The 22,153-nt window shown below is 48.3% G+C and overlaps 1 protein-coding gene across 9 annotated transcripts in view; it reads left to right on the top strand.

Moving 5' to 3' along the window:
• The window catches only part of ARAP1 (ArfGAP with RhoGAP domain, ankyrin repeat and PH domain 1), a 138,930-nt gene that overhangs the window by 59,670 nt on the left and 57,107 nt on the right, over nt 1-22,153 (top strand). For 7 of the 9 annotated variants that reach the window (XM_053385330.1, XM_053385335.1, XM_053385329.1 and 4 more), the window contains 4 exons: nt 13,386-13,516; nt 14,419-14,489; nt 19,166-19,278; nt 21,535-21,696. In XM_053385330.1, the coding sequence (XP_053241305.1) occupies nt 13,386-13,516; nt 14,419-14,489; nt 19,166-19,278; nt 21,535-21,696 (477 nt within the window). Of the gene's footprint in view, nt 1-4,773; nt 5,295-13,385; nt 13,517-14,418; nt 14,490-19,165; nt 19,279-21,534; nt 21,697-22,153 lie in introns of those variants that run through there. The other 2 variants (XM_053385338.1, XM_053385333.1) reach the window with 2 other exon arrangements.

Raw genomic sequence — 22,153 nt, 5'->3', positions numbered from 1 at the left:
GCGCGATGCCTCCCTTCCCATCGGAGCAGCCCCAATTCCATTCCTACTTTCGTGCAAGCAGGAGGGGGCAGGGGTCCCTCAGCTGGCAAGGGAGGGTTCACACTGCCTTTCGGAGCAGCCCCATCCCAACTCCTACTTGCGTGCAAGCAGGAGGGGGCAGAGATCTCTCAGGCAGTGTGATGCCTCCCTTCACAGCTTAGTTGCGGGGGTCAGGGAAGGTGGAGGCAGCCCGGAAGCTGCATCTTGGAGCCCCTGCACCACCATCACATGGGGACGTCCAAGCAGCTCCTGAAGCCAGCCAGAGCCAAGTGCTCCGGGCTGCTGAGACTGCCGCCACTGCGGTTCCCGTTTAGATGAAATCCGGGGACATTCCGGGGATGGAATTTGTCCGGGGACTTATTCGCGAATCTGGGGACTGTCCCCGGGAAACCGGGACGTCTGGTAACCCTAGTGTAGGCAGCACCAAGCCGGAATTAATGCTGCATTTAATGCTTATGAGCCAGAAATTATCCTTTCCTGGCAAGGGAACAGGGATTTTTTTTTTTTAATCTACAAGAAGCGGCCATTTAATTTGGTTGTGCTTCCAGCGTTGCAGGGGGAGCGGCCGACTAGGTGCTTTTTGGTTGCCTTCTGCTTCTGCGATTCCACTTTAAACAAATGGCTTTCCTCTCTCCTTCTCCCCAAACGAATTATGAAGATTGTGGCCCACATTCTTAATTCGCCCAGTGCGGCCAGATTCCTAAATGCAGGGGGTTGGACTTGATGACCTTCGGGGGGCCCCTTCCAACTCGGCAATTCCACCAGCCTAGAAAGCAGCCTTGGGACACAAGGAGCTGGCTTGGGTTATTCCCGTCTCCATCTTCCCAGAACCTAATGACAGGGCTGTAAGGAAATAATTAACAGGATTCTGGCTCTTTTTTGCGGCCAGTGCTGTCGGGAGACAAGGGAGTCCCTGTTCCTGCAGCTGAGGCGGGTGCCGAGTTTGGGGAGAGGGGAGTTTCTTTCAGCTCTTTCTCTCCAGCTTGTGGTCTGCTTGGCCTCTCCGTCTCCTTTGCCCTCTCCGGCGTCTATATTTAGGGCTCTCTCAGACAGCGCTAATTTGGGTGCAGAGAGGGCAAGTCTTTTCCATATGCATTTAGGAACAATGGGCAGCACAGACTGGGGGTCACCAACTCTCTGACCCTCTGCATGTTTCCACCCTTGAGTGCATCATGAAGTTTAATACACACCAAGATGCGTCTTTGGGTAGAGGCATTAAAATGGTTGTTTATTTCATATAGAAATCTCTTAAAAGGTAAAGGGACCCCTGACCATTAGGTCCAGTTGCGGACGACTCTGGGGTTGCAGCGCTCATCTCGCTTTATTCGCCAAGGGAGCCGGTGTACAGCTTCCGGGTCATGTGGCCAGCATGACTAAGCCGCTTCTGGAGAACTGTTTGTTTGTTTGGGTTTTTTAAAAAAATGTTTTTACTGTATTTATATTCAGTGTTAGCCGGGGAGGGCGGGGTATAAATAAATTATTTGCAGCGCTCATCTCGCTTTACTGGCCGAGGGAGCTGGCGTACAGCTTCCGGGACATGTGGCCAGCATGACTAAGCCGCTTCTGGCAAACCAGAGCAGCACACGGAAACGCCGTTTACCTTCCCGCTGGAGCGGTACCTATTTATCTACTTGCACTTTGACGTGCTTTTGAACTGCTAGGTTGGCAGGAGCAGGGACCGAGCAACGGGAGCTCACCCCGTTGCAGGGATTCAAACCACTGACCTTCTGATCTGCAGGTCCTAGGCCCTGTGGTTTAACCCACAGCGCCACCCGCGTCCCGAGGAATCTCTTACCATAGAATAAAAACATATATGCAGTGTTAGAAACTTAGGTATATAAGCTAGACACCAAATGGCTCCTTAAACCAGGGTTAAAGTTGCCAAAACAGAATGCCTAGCTGTCATTTTGGGGCCAGACAGCACAAAAGTCATATACAGTCATATCTTGGGTTACGAACGCTGCGGGTTGCGTGTTTTCGGGTTGCGGACCGTGCCGAATCTGGAAGTACTGGAACGGGTTACTTTTGGGTTTCGGCGCATGCGCAGAAGCGCAAAATGATGTCACACACATGCGCAGAAGCGCCGAATTGCGTGTGCGCAGATGCGGTGCTTCAGGCTTTGAACACTGTGGGTTGCAAACGTGCCTCCAGCACGGATCACGTTCGCAACCCGAGGTATGACTGTACAGTCGTTGCTTGGATCTCGAATGCCTTGCTTCCTGAATAAATTGGCTCCCGAACGATCGAAACCCGGAAGTGAGCATTCCAGTTTTCGAATGCTTTTTGGAAGCCGAACGCCCGGCCGCAGGAGCCTCCTTCAGCCAATCGGAAGCCGCATGTTTTGGAAGTTGAATGGACTTCTGGAACGGATTCCGTTTGACTTCCCAGGTTCCAAGGTATTTCAGTATGACCTTTCTGGTTCCTGAAATTCGTTCCAATTGTTCAGATAAAATATAACAGATAGACTTCTACAGGATGTGTTGCTCGTGTGTGAAAACGGGCAAGATCCAAGGAACCAGGTGCAGGAGACGTCCTGTGTCTGCTTGGTGCTTGCCTGGCACCCGGGCATCTTCCCTTGGTTGCAAGTGGCCCATAGCCAGGTGCAAAATGTGCTTGACTCCTGGCAGATTTTCTGCCTATATCCATAAAAATGCAAGGCTGTCGTCACACTGCTCCCATTGGAGGATTTGTAGGGCTGTATTACAATCCTGGATTTGCACAAAGTCAAGGGTCGGTAGGGGAGCAAAGGGAAGGCAGGTTGCATCAAACCAATGGCCACAGCATGGGCATGAGAAGGGGGAGACACTGAAGGGGGGGCAATTGTGGTTTAAAACAACAGTTTACTCAAAGTCTAGTGTCCCGATCAAGGGAAGTAATGGTACCTCATCTGGAATACTGGGTCCAATTCTGGGCACCACAATTTAAGAAGGATGTTGACAAGCTGGAAGGTGGGCAGAGTAGAGTGACCAAGATCCAGGGTCTGGAAAGGATGCCTGATGAAGAATGGTTGAAGGAGCTGGGTATGTTTAGCCTGGAAAAGGGGAGACTCAGAGGAGATAGGATAGCACTCTTCAAATATCTGAAGGCCTGTCACATGGAGGAGGGAGCAGGCTTGTTTTCTCCTGCTATGGAGGGTAGGACTCGAACCCATGGCTTCAAGTAGCAAGAAAGGAGATTCCAACTAAATACAAGGAAGAACTTCCTGCCAGTCAGCTGAATGGTCTCCCTCGGGAGTTTGTTGACTGTCCTTCCTTTTGAGCAAAGCTTGGATGGTCATCTGTCATGGATGATCAGACTGAGATTCCTGCATTATGGGGGTTGGACTAGATGGCCTTTGGGGTTCCTTCCAATCCTATGCTGCTTTGACGGAAGTAAGCTCCCCTGGGTTGCTGGTTATCACTTTGCACAAAGTTGTAAGGGTGATCTCAAAGCTGGCTTAGTAGTCAGATAGCTTCTGTTACCTCTCCCATTATTTTTTCAAGCTATGTACTGTATTTTTCGCCCTATAGGACACACTTTTCCCCCTCCAAAAATGAAGGGGAAATGTGTGTGCATCCTATGGGGCGAATGCAGGCTTTTGCTGAAGCCTGGAGAGCGAGAGGGGTCGGTGCGCTTCAGGAAGCTATGAGCAAGCCTGGGGAGCCCGCAGGAGTTCCCGCAGGGCTCCCTAGGCTGCGAATAGCAGCCTGTCGCCCGGCGCGTGGGGCGTCCTGAAGCCGACCGCCCAGCGCGCTGGGCAGACATCGGCCAGCCCCAAAAGCTCGGGGGACAGCGGGGAGGCGCAGCGCCGCCATACCGCTGTTCCCCGACCTGGTTTTGGGGGGGAAATAAAGGAAACAAATTTTCCCTTTCTTTCCCCCTCAAAAAAACTAGGTGCGTCCTATGGGACGAAAAATACGGTACTTTGTCTGATTGATATTCTACAGCCTTTTAAATGTCTTTGTAGGAAGTGGGGGGGGGTTTATTGCTTTTATTTTATTTTAACAATCTACTTGTGTTTTTACCTTGCGTGAAGCTCTTGTGACGAAGGGCCGAATATGAATCTAACAATACTTTGCAATATTAATTGAGCAGAAACCTCTAGATATGGACACAAGAAGGCCTCTCGCAGGCAGTCTCGCTGCAGCTCTTGGCCTCATTGTGTCTGGCTAATCGGCATTCATTTGGCATTTGCGCCCCAAATGCATTTTGTTCCGCCCCCTACCAGATGGGGTCTGATGCTCATTTTTGGCACACTTTTAGCGCTGCGTCGGCCAGATGCGTGTGAAGGTGGCGCAGAGCTTGTACCCAAAGTTATTTTTTATTATTATTGATACAGCAAGAAAAGAAAAAAGGGAAAACACAAATACCAAATTCCACACAGCAATAACAATAGACACAGAATTTTCTTAACAAACAATAAGACATAAATTGGTCTTAACACTAAAGACCCTATCTCCCGTCTATTCCATATTTCGATTTCATATAACTTATTGCCAATACACGCTTTTATCGTCATTAAGCTTTTTCTTAATATATCTTAATTCTTATATCTGCCTTGCAACTGTTACTGAAGTTCCTCGAATGCCGCAACCGAGTTTAAACTACTAAATTTATATTTCGAATATTCTTTGAAAACCTCCCATTTTGAAACAAATTCCTGTTTTGGTTTATTCTTTATTTTTTTCTGATAGACCGTCTAATTCTGCATATTCTGTCAGATTTTGAACCCAATCTTGTATAGAAGGAATTTCATTACTCTTCCGTTTTGCCGCGATAAGAACTCTACCCAAAGTTTTATGAGCTCGACGGTACCCTCTGGCTTGGCGCACCTTTTCCACTCAGCCTGTCGGAGCAAGGATTACTGCCTCTTTGTTTCCTGCATGGATGGCTGAAGCTCGTTTCTATAGAGACAGCAGCCCAGGGAGAGCCAGGCCCATTTGAATTTGCCCATGTAAGCTTCCGCCACTGCCCTCCCAGCCTGCCTAGAGGCTGTCTGTCCGGGAACCAAGAATAGGGTGTCCAGCGCACCCCAAATCCCATCAGGCAACAAGAATGATCCCAGAGGTAACCCCAGAGCCTGGACGCCAGCCCTGTAAGGGGGACTCGGTTGCAGCTTGGACTTGCCAGGGACCCTTTAGCTGCGGTTCCTGCATCCCAGGGGTTGGACTTGATGAGCTCTGGGGTCCCTTCCAACTCTCTAGTTCTATGATTGTATGAGGCCAGCCAGGATTCCTCTTTTGCTGCTTCTGATCTCCTCCGTTCTTTGCATTCAGGTCAGTTCCACTCTTTTAAAGTGTGTGTCTGTGTGTGTGTTATTTTGTTCTTTTAAAGCAGCCTTTCTCAACCTGTGGGTCCCCAAATGTTGTTGGACTACAACTCCCATCACCCCAAGGCCACTTATTATTGAGGGGAAGTGCGTGGAACAGGTCTCGGTGTTTTGATTTCTGGGAATGGAGTTGAGAGATGACCTAAGCTGGGGAGAAAACAGTAAAGACCTGATGAAGAGAGCACAGCAGAGGTTATATTTTCCAAAAATCCTCCGGAAAAACAATCTCTCAAAGGACCTGTTAATGGCATTTCACCATTGTACTGTGGAGAGTGTATTAACTTATGGTCTGTGTGTGTGGTTTGGGAGCTGCACGGTCAGGAGAAAAGCAATGCTGTCCAGGGTTGCAAAGACTGCGGAGAGAATAATTGGGTGCCCTCTTCCCACCTTGGATCAAATCTATGCTTCCAGATGTCATAAGAAAGCTGCAGAGATAGCGCAGGATAGTGCGCACCCCGGAAATGATCTCTTTCAGCTTCTGCCTTCTGGAAGAAGGTCCAGGGTTATAAAGACTAGGACTAGCCGCTTGAGAAACAGTTTCTATCCAAATGCGATTTTGGTTTTAAACGCATTGTAAGGAGTCTGTATGGGAGTGTTGTTGTTGTTTAGTCGATTAGTTGTGTCCGACTCTTCGTGACCCCATGGACCAGAGCCCGCCAGGCACTCCTGTCTTCCACTGCCTCCCGCAGTTTGGTCAGACTCATGCTGGAAAGCTTCGAGAACACTGTCCAACCATCTCGTCCTCTGTCGTCCCCTTCTCCTTGTGCCCTCCATCTTTCCCAACATCAAGGTCTTTTCCAGGGAGTCTTCTCTTCTCATGAGGTGGCCAGTATTGGAGCCTCAGCTTCAGGATCTGTCCTTCCAGTGAGCACTCAGGGCTGATTTCCTTCAGAATGGAGAGGTTTGATCTTCTTGCAGTCCATGGGACTCTCAAGAGTCTCCTCCAGCACCAGAATTCAAAAGCATCAATTCTTCGGTGATCAGTCTTCTTGATGGTCCAGCTCTCACTTCCATACATCACTACTGGGAAAACCATGGCTTTAACTATACGGACCTTTGTTGGTAAGGGAGTATATTGTATGGGAGTATATTGTATGGGAGTATATTGTATTTAAAAATGGGGTATCAGAGTTTTTAGGGGGCTAACCAGGCTGGGATAGCAGGGATAGCAGGCTTGTGGGTTTTTGAATGTCTGATGTAGATTTTTCAATTTCGTTGTTCTGTATCGGACGACAATAAAGATTATCGTATCGATGATGGGAGTTGTAGTCCAACAACATCTGGGGACCCACCGGTTGAGAACTGCTGTTTTAAAGTGTGTGTGTGTTTTGGGGGGGAGGGCAGGAACCTCCCACTCTGCTTGGCGTTGCTCTCTTCGGTCAGCATTTGATCTTCCGGATGTGGCAACAGGTTTCCCCCCAGTGCACTCTCCTTGAGCATGAACTTTCTGTCACCTCCCTCTCTGTCTGTTTCTGGTCAAAACGTTTCTGTAACAGGCCCTGGCGTTTGGCAGGAATCTCTTATCGCATTTGGGGACTTTGCAACAAACGAGTTCATTTGGCTTTCCGCCCTTCTCTCGCTCCACTGGCCAGGGGCCTCTTTTGCAGTTGTCGATTGCACTTGTGGTGAGAGTCTGCTGTAGCTTTCCACATTTCACTGCGCTGTGGGGGGTGGCTTGCAGCGAACACTTGGCACGTATTGTGCTGTCTTTTGTAAACTGCCGCTTTTAGGGTTTCCCCAACCGCTTCGAGATTTCTGTTGAAATATGAAGCAGTCAACAATAAGTCAACAAACTTATATCCTGGAGCAGCGTAGACAGGGCTTTTGTTTCCAGGCGGAGCTCTCAGGAGCTCAGTTCCGGCACCTCTCAGGTGGCTGCCATTGCCATTCTAAGAGAACGAGGGAGAAATGTGAGCTCCAGCACCTGTTTTTCTGGAAAAATAGCACTGAGTATGCAAGTTCAATATGGTTAATAATAATAACAAGATTGTGTACTGCTTCAGGAAATCTGTTTGTGTGGTTTACACCTCAGCAAGAACCAGTGCATTCTCCCTAAAAATACAAATCCCATGTCCGCCCGCAACTTCTTAGTGAAAATAGTAAAATCACACCTTTTAAATAAGCAATAGGTGTCTCTTCTCAGTGTGCGTGAAATAAAAAACAAGCAAACCATTAAGAAATCCATTGTGACACACCATCAGAGTGCAACATAGCTGCGATATATATCTTAAAATATCTAATAAATATCACCAAATGAAAATGGGTGTTCACATGTAATAATAGAAAGCTGTTCGACAGTGGAATGGACTCAGCTTTGCTGGGGGTTTTTAAATGGAGTTGGGTGGCCATTTAGGTTAAGAACGGACGTCCAGAACGAATTAAGTTCTTAACCCGAGGTACCACTGTGTTTGTTATTGTTGTTGTTTAGTCGATTAGTTGTGTCCGACTCTTCGTGACCCCATGGACCAGAGCCCGCCAGGCCTTCCTGTCTTCCACTGCCTCCTGCCGTTTGGTCAAACTCATGCTGGTAGCTTCAAGAACACTGTCCCAGCATCTCGTCCTCTGTCGTCCCCTTCTCCTTGTGCCCTCCATCTTTCCCAACATCAGGGTCTTTTCCAGGAGTCTTCTCTTCTCATGAGGTGGCCAAAGTCTTGGAGCCTCAGCTTCAGGATCTGTCCTTCCAGTGAGCACTCAGGGCTGATTTCCTTCAGAATGGAGAGGTTTGATCTTCTTGCAGTCCATGGGACTCTCAAGAGTCTCCTCCAGCACCATAATTCAAAAGCCTCAAAAGCCTTCTTCCATACATCACTAGGTACCACTGTAATCAGGTACAAATCCTGCCACAGGTCAAAAACCGGCCCCCTTCCTTTCCACCCCATCTCTTACCTGGGGGACAGTGATGTCCCCCCAACTCTCAGCTAGAGAGATGAACACCCTTCTCCACCAACAGACGCCCACCCTGTATTTTAAATAATAACCACATAAATAAATGCTCCCCTTTGCCAAGAGAGATCCATCAGTGCCGAGAATGATCCTCAATATATCTTTGTTCAGAAAGGATACTTAAGAAAGCAATGAGAGACCCACATTTTTAAAAACGGTTTGCATTTTTTAAAAAAACAACAACATAGTTCCTCTTTCTTTTTTTGGACCAGTTAAGGCCTGTGTGCATGTTTGTTTTTGTAAGAATTGTTTTAGAAGCCCGATGGTTGTGTTTTGTTGTTTTCAAGTGAGTCCTGTTTTCCCCTTCTGTCTGGGTTTCTCGTTGCTGCTGATCTCGGTGGTGGATTGCCAGAGATCCGAGCGGCCAAGTGGAAAAGCAGGTTTCGAGTCTGCAGATGCCATGGGAACCTGTTTTGGTCTGCCGAGTTAACTGCAGAATGTAATTTTTGGGAGGTAGAACCTTGCAAAAGCTAAAAGAACTGAAAAGCAGCAGCAGCCTGGTTTAGTTTAATGGGGTCTGCTGTGGCTGCAGAGATCTAGAAAAACTGCTGATTAGGAAAAGGGAACAACTTCAGAGCTTGAAGTTGTGCCCTCACTCCTGGAGAAGAGAGAACTTCTCAAATCTCTTCTCTTGAATTAACTTGGAAACCTAAGTAGCCTCTTTTGTAAAGGGGATTTTTTTCTGAGCTCATGTGGACTCTGTGTGTGTGTAAGAAATGGACACCTCCCCCTGCCATGAACTGGGCACCCCAGTTTAAGAAGGATACTGAGCAGCTGGAAGATGTGCAGAGAGGGTTGAACAAGATGATCAAGGGTCTGGAGACCAAGCCATATGAGGATCGGTTGAGGGAGTTGGGTATGTTTACTAGGACTGGGCGATATCTGGTTTTCAACATCACAATATGGGACGCGGGTGGCGCTGTGGGTTAAACCACGGAGCCTAGGACGTGCTGATCAGAAGGTCGGCGGTTTGAATCCCCGCGACGGGGTGAGCTCCCGTTGCTTGGTCCCAGCTCCTGCCAACCTAGCAGTTCAAAAGCACACCAGTGCAAGTAGATAAATAGGTACCGCTCTGGCGGGAAGGTAAACGGTGCTTCCGTGCGCTGCTCTGGTTCGCCAGAAGTGGCTTAATCATGTTGGCCACATGACCCGGAAGCTGTACGCCGGCTCCCTCGGCCAACAAAGCGAAATGAGCGCCGCAACCCCATAGTCGGCCATGACTGGACCTAATGGCCAGGGGTCCCTTTACCTTTACTTTAAGCATTGTGATATACCGATATATCACAATGTCTGAAAAAAGGATGTAGCTATGTAAAGGTGATATCTGGTTTTCAGCTATGTAGAGGCATTGACTAGCTTGATGGTTTCCCCCACATCATGATTTTTGCATAGCACACACAAACACATCATGATTTGTGATATATTGCCAGGCCAAATGTACGAAACTGATCTCACGATACGGACTTCAAACCGGTTTTGGATGATATATCAGTATCTTGCCCAGCCCTAATGTTTAGCCTGGAAAAGAGGAGACTGTGAGTTGATATGACAGCCGTCTTCAGCTATCTGAAGGACTGTCTCATTGATTGATTGATTTATCCATACGTTCTCCAACTTTCTCCCTGACAGAACTCAAGGTGGTTTCCAGATAAAAGGTAAAGGGTAAAGGGACCCCTGACCATTAGGTCCAGTCGCGGACGACTCTGGGGTTGTGGCGCTCATCTCGCTTTACTGGCTGAGGGAGCCAGCGTGCAGCTTCCGGGTCATGTGGCCAGCATGACTAAGCCGCTTCTGGCGAACCAGAGCAGCGCACGGAAACGCCGTTTACCTTCCCGCCCGAGTGGTACCTATTTATCTACTTGCACTTTGACGTGCTTTCGAACTGCTAGGTGGGCAGGAGCAGGGACCAAGCAACGGGAGCTCACCCCATCGCGGGGATTCGAACCACCAACCTTCTGATGGGCAAGTCCTAGGCTCTGTGGTTTAACCCACAGCGCCACCTGCGTCCCGGTTTACAGATAAGAACTGCTAAAAATGTAGAAAGACGGATCAAGTTTGTTTTCTGCTGCCCCAGAGGGCAGACCTGGAAAGGATGGATTTAAATAGCAAGAAAGGATGTTTCCAGCTAAACATTAGGAAGAAATGCCTGAGGGCAAGGGTTGTCTGACCACGGAACAGACTCCCTTGGAAGATGCTGGGGTCTTCTTTGTTGGAGGTTCTTAGACAGCGGTTGGGTGGCAGGAATTCATTAGCTGCGATTCTTTCATTGCAGAAATTCTTGGGGTTCCCTTCCAACTCTTCACTTCTATGATCCCCTCCATTGCATTTGCACGTAAAGCAGCCTTTGCCAGGGTGCAGTGCTCCCGATGTTTTGGACTACAACTCCCATCAGTCCCAGCCGGCACATACCACCAAGCACTGATGGGATTTGTAGTCCAGAAACTACAAGAGCACTCCAGGCTGGTGACGTCTGCCCTAGAGGGAGATCTAGGCCTGTGACAACTGCGTGTCCCTAGGTGTCCTTGCACCTCCTTTCATAGAATCGGAGAACTGTAGCGTTGGAAGGGGTGCCGAGGGCCATCTAGTCCAACCCCCTGCTATGCAATGTGGGGCTCACAACCGTGAGATTAAGAATCTCAAGCTCTACCAACTGAGCTATTCTAGCTATTGCAGAGCCCATCTAGTCCAGCGTATTTTCACTGGGGCCAAAAGGGAACGGGGAACCGATGATTTATTTTGGGGGGAACCAGTGATTTAGTTTTTCCGCTTTTCTCGGGGGGTGGATCCCCCTCCTCGTTTCCTGAGAGTAAGTAAATCACTGCTTCCTTCTCACGTGGCGTCCTGAGCTTGGAAGGCAGCGAGAGGGAAGTTGCAACAGCAAAGGAAGTCTAATTTTGCTGCGTTTTCTGGTTGCAGCAAAGAACCTTCCTTTGTGCCTCTTCTCTGGGAGCCAACAGGGTGACTCTTGGCCAGTTGGCGACTGGGCACTTCTCTAAAAGAGGATTAGACAAATTCAAGGAGGAGAGGGCTATCGATGCCTACTAGGCAGGATGGCTCTGCCCTCCCTCCACAGTTGGTCCATTGACCATTGGTGAGCCATTGGGTTAGGTGAGCCACTGGGTTATAAGAAGCCTCTTCCTAGGATCTTGGCCCCATTTTTTAAAAATCTGGAATCTTGAGTTCCTTTCTGACTCTCCTGTTTGCCTTTCTGTCATTCTATTCTCATTAAATTGCTGCAAAAGCTCACATTCAGATTGTTACAATAAAGACACCACATTACTAGTGATATTATTAATATTATTATTATTGTTTATTACATTTGTTTATATCCTTTCTGAAGCTGAAAGCGTCTAGAAGACAAGCTCTACAAAGTAATTTAATAGAATTAAAACAGTATAAAGAAGGGAATCTATTAAAACAGAGGTAATAAAAACAGAGTGCTGCTATTATCATGAGTTTCAGCAGCTTACAGTAAATCTTCCCAAGTATCTCTCGGAATCGCTCATCCCGTTGGGACATCAAAGAAGAAATTGAGGATAGTTTTTTGAAGGCCTTCTTGGTAGTGGCTCCCGCCCTGTGGAACGCCCTCCCAGCAGATGTCAAGGAAATAAACAGCTATCTGACTTTAAGAAGACATCTGAAGGCAGCCATGTTTAGGGAAGTTTTTAAGGTTTGATATTTTATCATGTTTTTAATATTCTGTTGGGAGCCACCCAGAGTGGTTGGGGAAACCCAGCCAGATGGGTGGGGTATAAGTAATAAATCATAATAATTATACGTATTAAATGATTTTTATTAAACAATTTCAACATACCAAATTATCAATCCAAATAATCAGTTACATTATTTTCCCCCTTCCGCCCCCCCACCCAAGGACTCCCTCAGCTCCCCTCTTTGCCTTATCTATCAAATGTTCAACTAATAAATTTGTGGATGTTTATTCAAAACCTGCCAAGGAGTCCAGATCATTTTGTTGTATTTTTAAATAATTTGTAAAATGTTCCCATTCTTCCTTGAAGTCACGATTGTCCTTCTCACATAGCTTGTATGTTAATTTGGCCAATTCTGCATAGCTCACCAATTTTTCTTGCCAGTGTTCTTTCATTGGGACTTCCTCATTCCTCCATCCTTGTGCTAACAAGACTCTTGCCGCTGTTGTAGCACACATAAATAAGTTCTTTATTTTTCTTGGCAGGTGGACTGAGATATTTCTTTTCTCCCTCTTGCATAAGACCTGTTGTTGTTTAGTCATTTAGTCGTGTCTGACTCTCCGTGACCCCCTGGACCAGAGCAGGCCAGGCACTCCTGTCTTCTACTGCCTCCCGCAGTTTGGTCAGACTCATGCTGGTAGCTTCGAGAACACTGTCCAACCATCTGGTCCTCTGTCATCCCCTTCTCCTTGTGCCCTCCATCTTTCCTAATATCAGGGTCTTTTCCAGGGAGTCTTCTCTTCTCATGAGGTGGCCAAAGTCTTGGAGCCTCAGCTTCACGATCTGTCCTTCCAGGGAGCACTCAGGGCTGATTTCCTTCAGAATGGAGAGGTTTGATCTTCTTGCAGTCCATGGGACTCTCAAGAGTCTCCTCCAGCACCAGAATTCAAAAGCATCCATTCTTCGGCGATCAGCCTTCTTTATGGTCCAGCTCTCACTTCCATACATCACTACTGGGAAAACCAGAGCTTTAACTATATGGACCTTTGTCGGCAAGGTGATGTCTCTGCTTTTTAAGACTAGAACTAGAACCCAGTAAAGCTGAATATTGTCGGATTCGGATGAAAGAAATAACTTCTTGACACAGTGCATGGTTAAATTATGGGATTTCCGCCATAATGGCTCTGTTTTGCCTCCATGGTCAGAGGCAGTGATGCTTCTGGAAACTGCAGGAGGGGAGCGTTGCTCTTGTGTTCGAATCCTGCTTTCTGGTTTCTCCCAAGAGGCACCCTGCGAGAACAGGATGCTGGACTCAGTGGCCCAAGGGCCTGATCCTGCTGGGCTCTTTGGATGTTCTTCTGAGCTCATGAAGCGGCTGAGCCAGGAGAACGATGCCAGCTTTGGGGCTGATTTTAAAGCGAGGTCTCTGTTGTTTCTCATTCCAGTTCTCCTGTGAAAAACGACCTGCAAGATCCCGAGCAGCCGCCCGCGCTCTTTCCCCGCCTGAAGACTGTGGAGCGGACCGGCGCCCCTGAGCCACCTTCAAAGCCCCCCCTCCTCTTCCAGACGGACTTGGGTGAGTGCCTGTGACTGGCGGAAGAGAAAGCTCAGTGCTGTGCGATCCCTCCTTTGCAGGGGGGGTTGGACTAGATGCCCTTTGGCGTTCCCTTCCAACACAGCGGTTCTGTGATTCTGCAAAAAGGGGTATTTGGAAGTCAGCCCGCTTTCCCCAACTTCACTGTTCAGATTCTGAATGTGAAGTTCTGTTTTGAAATCTGGGCATGCGATACATTCTGGCATCTCTCAAGCGAGCACCAACAATATTGCCCACCCTGGAAAACCTCTTCCAGTTGGAAAAGACAATAGATTTTGGTCTAGGTGCACAATAGGGTATTCCTGGAAATCTAAGTCACTCTTGTGCGTACCACAAAATGTCAACATCTCAGAAAAACGGGTTGGTGTCAGTTTTAATCTGGTTTTTAGTCTATTGGTTTTTAGCTTTCAGAAGCTTTTTGTCGTTCATCTTTCTCTGTTACAATGTTATCATCTACTCTTCTGTTAACTGCTTTGAGATTGGTTTTAAAAAAACAATAAAATACTCATAATAATATTTAAAATAATATCAGCAGCAGAAAAATAATATCAATAACAACAAAATTATATCAATGAAATCAGTATCAATAACAGCAGAAAAATAATACCGCAGCAACAACCCTCCCCAACAGAACCCCCTAAATAATACCCCTGTCTGAGAGTCTGTTCAGCAGCCTCAGCTTTTGCAGCTGGAGTCAGTCCGGACCAGGTGGGAAAAGACCTTCAGGCAGGGAGCAGGTCTTCCAGGACTCATAGCCAAGATGACTAGTAGCCATGGAGAGCCTCCTCCTCCTCCACGAACGTGCTTAATCCTCTTTCATAGCCATCACTTCCTCCTGTGGCAAGGAGTTCCATAGTCTAACTATGCCTGGTCTCTCTCCGCAGATGATTCTGATTATGAAGATCCCCCGTTTGAGGAGGAGATAGAAGCTCTGGCAGAAGAAATGACTGACAAGGTAGGTCTGTATCCCTGGGGGGCCATGCTGTCCATCTCATCTTCAAAAAAACTCAGAGGTTGATATGATAGCCATGTTCAAAGATATAAAAGGATGTCACATAGAGGAGGGAGAAAGGTTGTTTTCTGCTGCTCCAGAGAAGCGGACACGGAGCAATGGATCCAAACTACAAGAAAGAAGATTCCACCTAAACATTAGGAAGAACTGTAAGAGCTGTTTGACAGTGGAATTTGCTGCCAAGGAGTGTGGTGGAGTCTCCTTCTTTGGAGGTCTTTAAGCAGAGGCTTGACAACCATATGTCAGGAGTGCTCTGATGGTGTTTCCTGCTTGGCAGGGGGTTGGACTCGATGGCCCTTGTGGTCTATTCCAACTCTATGATTCTATGATTCTCCTCTGGGATGTGCTAATGCAGGGGTTCACAAACTTTTTCAGCAGGGGGCTGGTCCACTTTGCCTCAGACCTTGTGGGGGGCCAGACTATATTTTGAAAAAAACAAATGAACAAATTCCCACAAATAACCCAGAGATGCATTTTAAATAAAAGGACACAGCATTCTATTGCAAGAGCACCAGGCAGGCCCCACAAGTAACCCAGAGATGCATTTTAAACAAAAGGACAATTTCTACCCAGGTAAACCATGACTCTCCCCTCCTTTCTCCACAGCCCCGGATGAGCCCTAGTAGCTTCTTACCTGTGTGTTGCAAGTGGCAGGGGCTGGCGGCAGCGGGACGATGAGTGGGGCGTGAAAGGGCTCCGGAGAGGGGCTGGCAGCAGCAAAGCCCGAATTGAGCCTGCTTACCTTGGCGGCTGCTCAAGCGCTAACGCTGTTGCTGGCGCCAACAAAACCCAGCCCACTGTGCTAGGCCTGGGGGTAAAGCTGAGCAACGCGGTCCAGGTCCGGTCCCGAATCCAAGGGTTCCGCTGGAAGTCAGTCCGACAGGGCCAAGGCAGAACACGAGGCAGGAAACCAGGCAAGGTCAGGCACAGGATCACAGGCAGGTTCAAGCAAACAGCAATGTTGCTCCCACAACCTGGGACGAGGTCCGACAGCCTTTTATCTCTGTCGTGGTAACGGCCGGTCCTGATCCCCCTGCGACTCACCTCCCTGTCTTGCCTGAAGGCGAGCACTCCTCCTGTGAGTACTCAGGTCTCTCCTTCTCTCAGACCTCAGTCTCTGCAGCTCAGGAGACGTCAGTGGGTTACTAGACCCAGGGACCACCTCAGCCTCCCCTGACCAAACAGGTAGTGGAGCAGCTGCAAGTGATGGCCCAGCTGGAGGCAACGAGGTCATCCCCGCATCTGCAGCCAGGGCAGGCTCAGCCCCGGACTCGGCCCAGCTGGAGCTTGTTGCAGGGGAAGCTGTGCAGACTGGGACTCTTCAGAATCAGACCCCAGACTTGGTTTAGGTGATGCCTGAGGCAGAGGATCTGGTGCGGATTGAGACTCCTCTGGTTCCGAGTCCAAGCCCAAATCCCAGGCCATCACACCCCCTTCCTCTCGGCATGCTGGCGCAGCGCAAACAATCAAATCCACGCCAATCCACGTGGCGATTCCTGGACCATCTGCAGGCCAGATCCAGAAGGCAACTGGACTGGATCCGGCCCCCGGGCCTTAGCTTGTCTACCCATGTGCTGATGGGTTGTCCCAGCCGCTCTGGTTTGTTCAAAGGCTTGGGACTTGTGTTCAGAGTAGGTGTGTCTGTTGGATGTGCAGCAGCGGAGATCATTCCGTTTACTTTAAGGGTTAATTCTGTTATTGGTATGTCGGCTGACCAAGAGGGGCAGGGAAGGAGGCGTTGCTTAGCAGCCAGGCGGAAGGGCGTGAGCCTCGCTGAGCTAGCACATGCTCTGATTGGCTGTGTAGCCTAGAGGAATTTTTCCTCTGTGTGTTTGGTTGAAAGCCTTGGTGTTTAGCACAAGGCCTGATCGTAAGAAAAGCGAAAGCTCGCTTTCTCCTCAAATGGCACACTGGTTTTGTTCATTTTGCTCAGTTAAAAGATAAGGATATTTTTGGTCTCAGGGTTCAGTTTGCATGTTGTATTGGGGGGTGGTCTTAGGCTACGGGGTGGGCAATTTCAAAAGTCTATATAAAAGCTTGCATACCAATGTTCTGGGTTCCTCCTCTCTCCTGTGTTGGTGTGTGTGTGAGGGGGTGAGCACCCTGTTGCAACAGTTTAATAAAATCAGGCTTACTAGCTCTTTTGCTTCTCAATATTCTCTGGTTGGGCTCTGGTATTTTCTCCTACCGACAGGGAACCCACTTAAGGACTCTGTACGGGATCTTTGGTACCCCATAAGGGGAAAAGAGCAGAATTTTGTTTTCTTCAGTCACTGAGGAAGTAGCTGTGGAGACGGAGAAGCTGAAATCCCTGATTCTCTTTGCTCTGCTGTGGCCCAGGGGGGAAATTGCTGATGTGCTTCTCAGCAGAAAGCTCCCGGACGGTGGTTCTTTCAGCTATAAATAGAGGGGTTCTGTGCAACATCCGGTTGCATCATGCAGTAGAAGCAAGGAGGCCGTGAAGCAGTCACCCAAGAAGGAGGACAGCTTTGACCTTCCAAGCACCGCTCTGCACCCCAACCAATTTTTCATTTGTGGCTCATGAGAATAATTTTCAGGCGGGACTGGTGCCAGACCCAGGGAGCTGGGTGGGACATTTTGCAGCCACTTCCTGGTTCCTTGCATTGTTTAAGAGCTGTTAAACCACAGAGCCTAGGGCTTGCCGATCAGAAGGTCGGCGGTTTGAATCTCCGCGACGGGGTGAGCTCCCGTTGCTCGGTCCCAGCGCCTGCCAACCTAGCAGCTCGAAATCACGTCAAGTGCAAGTAGATAAATAGGTACCACTCCGGCAGGAAGGTAAACGGCGTTTCCGTGCGCTGCTCTGGTTTGCCAGAAGCGGCTTAGTCATGCTGGCCACATGACCCAGAAGCTGTACGCTGGCTCCCTCGGCCAATAAAGTGAGATGAGCGCCGCAACCCCAGAGTTGTCCGCGACTGGACCTAATGGTCAGGGGTCCCTTTACCTTTATCTTTACCTTTTGCAGAGCTACAACATGGAGCCATTTCACCGATCAGGTCAAAACTCTCTGAATTGTTTTTAAAGCTGCCATCTATTTGATTTTTTTTAAAAAACGTAAAATCACCCCCCCCCAATTTTTTTTTTTATTTTAATTGAGTTTAGAGAACCTAGCAATACACGCTACCTTTGGCAAGAGCTGGCCAAATCACATTTTAATTTAACGCATCCACATCTATGTGGGGCCACTGCAGAAAAGGCTTGTTCGCACAGCATTGGAATTGTGAAGTTGCAAGGGACCCTGAGGGTCATCCAGCTCAACCCCCAGCAAAAGCAGGAATCTCAGCTAAAGCTTCCAGGACAGATGGCCGTCCAAACTCTGCTTAAAAACCTCCAGGGAAGGTTTTTAAGTATTGGGTGTCAAAAAAAGGTTATTTATGTCTGCCACTACAGTGGCCCGTGTTTCATTAGCCCAAAAATGGAAATGGAGCGAGGTCCCAGCTAAAGAAGAACGGCAACTTAAACTGATGGGATATGCACAACTTGCAGACGTAACATATAGAATAAGAGAACAAGAAGAACATAAGTTTAGAGAAGATTGGGAAATATATGGGAAATAACTGTGTGCAGCTGAAAACTCTGGCAGCAATAAGATAAATTCAATGGTGTAAATAAGTTGTGATGGCATACGGAATGGTTTAGTTTATATAAAATATTCAGGGATTTATGCTTTGCAAAATGAACCATGGAAGGAGAAGAAGGGAAGTGATAGATATTTTAAGGTTGTATACATGAATATTCTAAATTGTAAAACAGGAAATTTAATAAAAATTACCATATATATACAGTGGTACCTTGGGTTAAGTACTTAATTTGTTCCGGAGGTCCGTTCTTAACCTGAAATTGTTCTTAACCTGAAGCACCACTTTAGCTAATGGGGCCTCTTGAAGGAGATGGGGCCTCTGAAGGAGCGTCTCCACCCCCATCATTCAGCCCAGACACTGAGGTCCAGCTCCGAGGGGTGGTTCCCTTCCTGCGAGAAGTGAGGTTACAGTGAACCAGGCAAAGGGCCTTCTTGGTGGTGGCGCCCACCTTGTTGAACGTCCTCCCATCAGATGTCAAGGAAATAAACAACTATCTGACTTTTAGAAGACATCTGAAGGCAGCCCTGTTTAGGGAAGTTTTTAATGTTTAATGCTGTATTGTGTTTTTAATATTCAGTTGGGAGCCACCCAGAGTGGCTGGGGAAACCCAGCCAGATGGGTGGGATTGTTGTTTAGTCGTTTAATCGTGTCCAACTCTTCGTGACCCCATGGACCAGAGCATGCCAGGCACTCCTGTCTTTCCTGTGGGGCATTAATAATAATAATACAGTGGTACCTCGGGTTACATACGCTTCAGGTTACAGACTCCGTTAACCCAGAAATAGTGCTTCAGGTTAAGAACTTTGCTTCAGGACGAGAACAGAAATCGTGCTCTGGCGGCGCAGCGGCAGCAGGAGGCCCCATTAGCTAAAGTGGTGCTTCAGGTTAAGAACAGTTTCAGGTTAAGAACGGACCTCCAGAACGAATTAAGTACTTAACCCAAGGTACCACTGTAGTAATAATTCTGAGGCCTGGGAGCTTTTCAAAGTGCAACTCCTTTTTGTCTTCTTCCCTCTGCAGGAGGACATGGCGGTGGAGTCGACATCCCAGAAACGTCGCTCTGCCCGGTTCAGCAGCCTGATGAGTGAAGACGAGCTAATTGAGGATTATTTCAAGGAGGAATCCCCCACCAAGTGAGGGCTGCATTGGTTTGCGTGCGTGCGTGTGTGCGAGTGTGCATGCGCTGAATATTTGGGGTGTCCTGGAATATCTGGCCTCACCCTCTTGTTTCCAGGGTTGCCTTCGAAAGCTAGGAAGGAACTTCCGCTTGAGAGACAAGCTATGCCAGGTCCAGAAAAAGAGCAACCGAAATGATCGAGGGGATCGTAGCGTTGGAAGGGACCTTCAGGGGTCATCTAGTCCAACCCCCTGCATTGCAGCAGGCATAGAGCAACCTGCCCTCTCAGGTTGCAGAATTTGGGGCTCTTCCGTTTAGAGAAAATGCCAGCGAGAGGCAACCTGGCAGGGGAAAGCACAGGGAGAAAAGCTCCCCGCTCCTTTCTCATAACAGTAGAAGTGCTGGACATCTCACGAATTTGAAGCCTGGGAGATTCAAGACAGGCAACGGGAAGCACTTCCCATGCAGCGCATAGTTAACCCGGTAGGGTGTTGTCAAGTCAACCGGCCTCAACCAGACGTTGAGCGTTTAGCATCCCTGGTCCTACGGGATGCTCTTCCGGCAGAGATGCAACAGGCAATCTTGCTTTCAACTTCCAGGCAGCCCTGGAAGATTTGTGCAGGCCTACGCAGTTGTTCAAAAACGTCCTGGAATAGCCATTCGTTCAAATCATTCAACTGGCAATGCCTATCAACTTTTTTTGGGGGGCCCCACTCCCCTCAAATATTTTATTGGGGGGTGAAGGGGCCTCGGCCCTTAGGAGTTGACTCCCATTCTCCCAGCCCTGGAGATGCCCTTCAGTTTCCCAGGAGGTTTGTGGGTGTTAAAAGATAAAGGGACCCCTGACCATTAGGTCCAGTCGTGGCCGACTCTGGGGTTGCGGTGCTCATCTCGCTTTATTGGCCGAGGGAGCCGGCGTACAGCTTCTGGGTCATGTGGCCAGCATGACTAAGCCGCTTCTGGCGGACCAGAGCAGCGCACGGAAACACCGTTTACCTTCCCGCCGGAGTGGTACCTATTTACTTGCACTTTGACGTGCTTTCGAACTGCTAGGTTGGCAGGAGCTGGGATTCGAACTGCCGACCTTCTGATCGGCAAGCCCTAGGCTCTGTGGTTTAGACCACAGCGCCACCTGCGTCCCTGGTTGTTACTTGCAGCCAACTCTCTGCCAGGGGTCCTCTGTGGATTTTGCTGATGACTCATCGCAGGCCTTCCTTGTAGTGGCCCTGTTTTCCCGGAAGAGGGTGCTCAGCAGGGCTTGTAGGAAGGGTGACAGACTATTTCTGACCCAGGGGGAATCTAAGGTGGGAGGAGAGGCACTTATTTCCCAAACATGGTTTTGCAATGCAAATGGGGAGGAAGCAGAGTGTATTTCAAAGTGTGTTGGGGGGGGGCTTTGCTCTCTTGCATCACCATGCTGGGATGAGAGAAGAAAGCAATTTGGGATTTGGAAAATGGGGTTTTATTTTAGCAATCTAATTGCATTGGCAGGCACATAGTGAGTTCTTTCCCGCATTATCCTCTTAAGGATGCGTCGGATGTTCGGGTTCCAAATAACATCTGCAACCCGGAACACTCACTTCCGGATTTGCTGCGTTTGGGAGCCAAAATGTTTGAGTTGCAAGGTGTTTGGGAGTTGTGATAAGAACGTAAATATATAAACCGCATTTCTGAAAACCCCACAGGAAAAAAAAACCCTGAACAAATTGACCTCAATTATTTCTCTGCAAGGTCAAAATGGGAAACCTCTCCATTCTCTTTTTGCTTCACAAATCCTGTCTTAAGGGCACATTTAAGATATGAATAGGGTGTGAGCCTGTGACCTCAGGAACCAAGTATTTGTCATGACAAAAGACTGGCCAGGCTCTCCAGGCAATCCAATCAAGTGACCATTAAACAGGTAACCTGCCAGACGAGATAAACAAGTCACTCAGATTTCTGCTGTAGACCACCTTTTCTGTGATGTAGGTATGATGTATCTGGCCCAATTGCCTTCTAAATCTGGTCCGCAGACGGTCAGGGAATCAGCATGTTTTTACACGAGTAAAATGTGACCTTTTATTTAAAATGCATCTCTAGGTTATTTGTGGGGCATAGGAATTCGTTTATCCCCCCCCCCCCAAATATAGTCTTGCCCCCCGGATGTTCTGAGGGACGGTGGACTGGCTCACGGCTGAAAAAGGTTGCTGACCCCTGGACTATGACCTAGGAGGCCTGGGTTCGAATCCCCCCCTGCAAGGCCTGATGTGTCGCCCCTCTTTTGTCTCCACAGCAGCAACCACTGGAATGACTGCGAGCTGAATTCGTACTCCGGCAGCGCTCTGTCCTTGGGCGCCTTGAGCCTCCACGGCGACGGGATGAACAGGACAGACTCGTCCTCTCAGCTCTCGCCTGTCATCAAGGCGGGCTGGCTGGATAAGAACCCGCCTCAGGGGTGAGCAAAGCAAAATTGTGCCTCCCCAGCAAAAGCCGATGGGAGTTGTAGTATCAAAACACCCGGCAGGTTGGCAGCGGCTGCCCTTGTGATAACGTGTGCCTGGTTTGATTAAGACCCTGATCTGCTTCGAGCCCCTGTGTCACGGAACCAAGAAATTACACAAAACAAAAGAATTGCCGTGAAAATCCCTGAAACAAGAAGTAATTGACTATAGAATTGGATTAAATAACAAAAATTAAAAAAAATTAAGGAAAAGTTAACGTAGAATTCAACAAAGACTTAACGAGATGCCGGCTACAAAACTCGTTTCACTGAACTAATCAGTTTCCTCAGAAGGAAATAAAGAAATGATAAACCTTAAATGATTTTTAAGTGCCCAGAGTGGCTGGGGAAACTCAGCCAGATGGGCGGGGTATAAATAATAAATTATTATTATTATTATTATTATTATTAT

This window comes from Podarcis raffonei, chromosome 4 (assembly GCF_027172205.1).
Source record: "Podarcis raffonei isolate rPodRaf1 chromosome 4, rPodRaf1.pri, whole genome shotgun sequence".
Classification (NCBI taxonomy): domain Eukaryota; kingdom Metazoa; phylum Chordata; class Lepidosauria; order Squamata; family Lacertidae; genus Podarcis; species Podarcis raffonei.
This window is presented reverse-complemented; position numbering and strand designations above follow the sequence as displayed.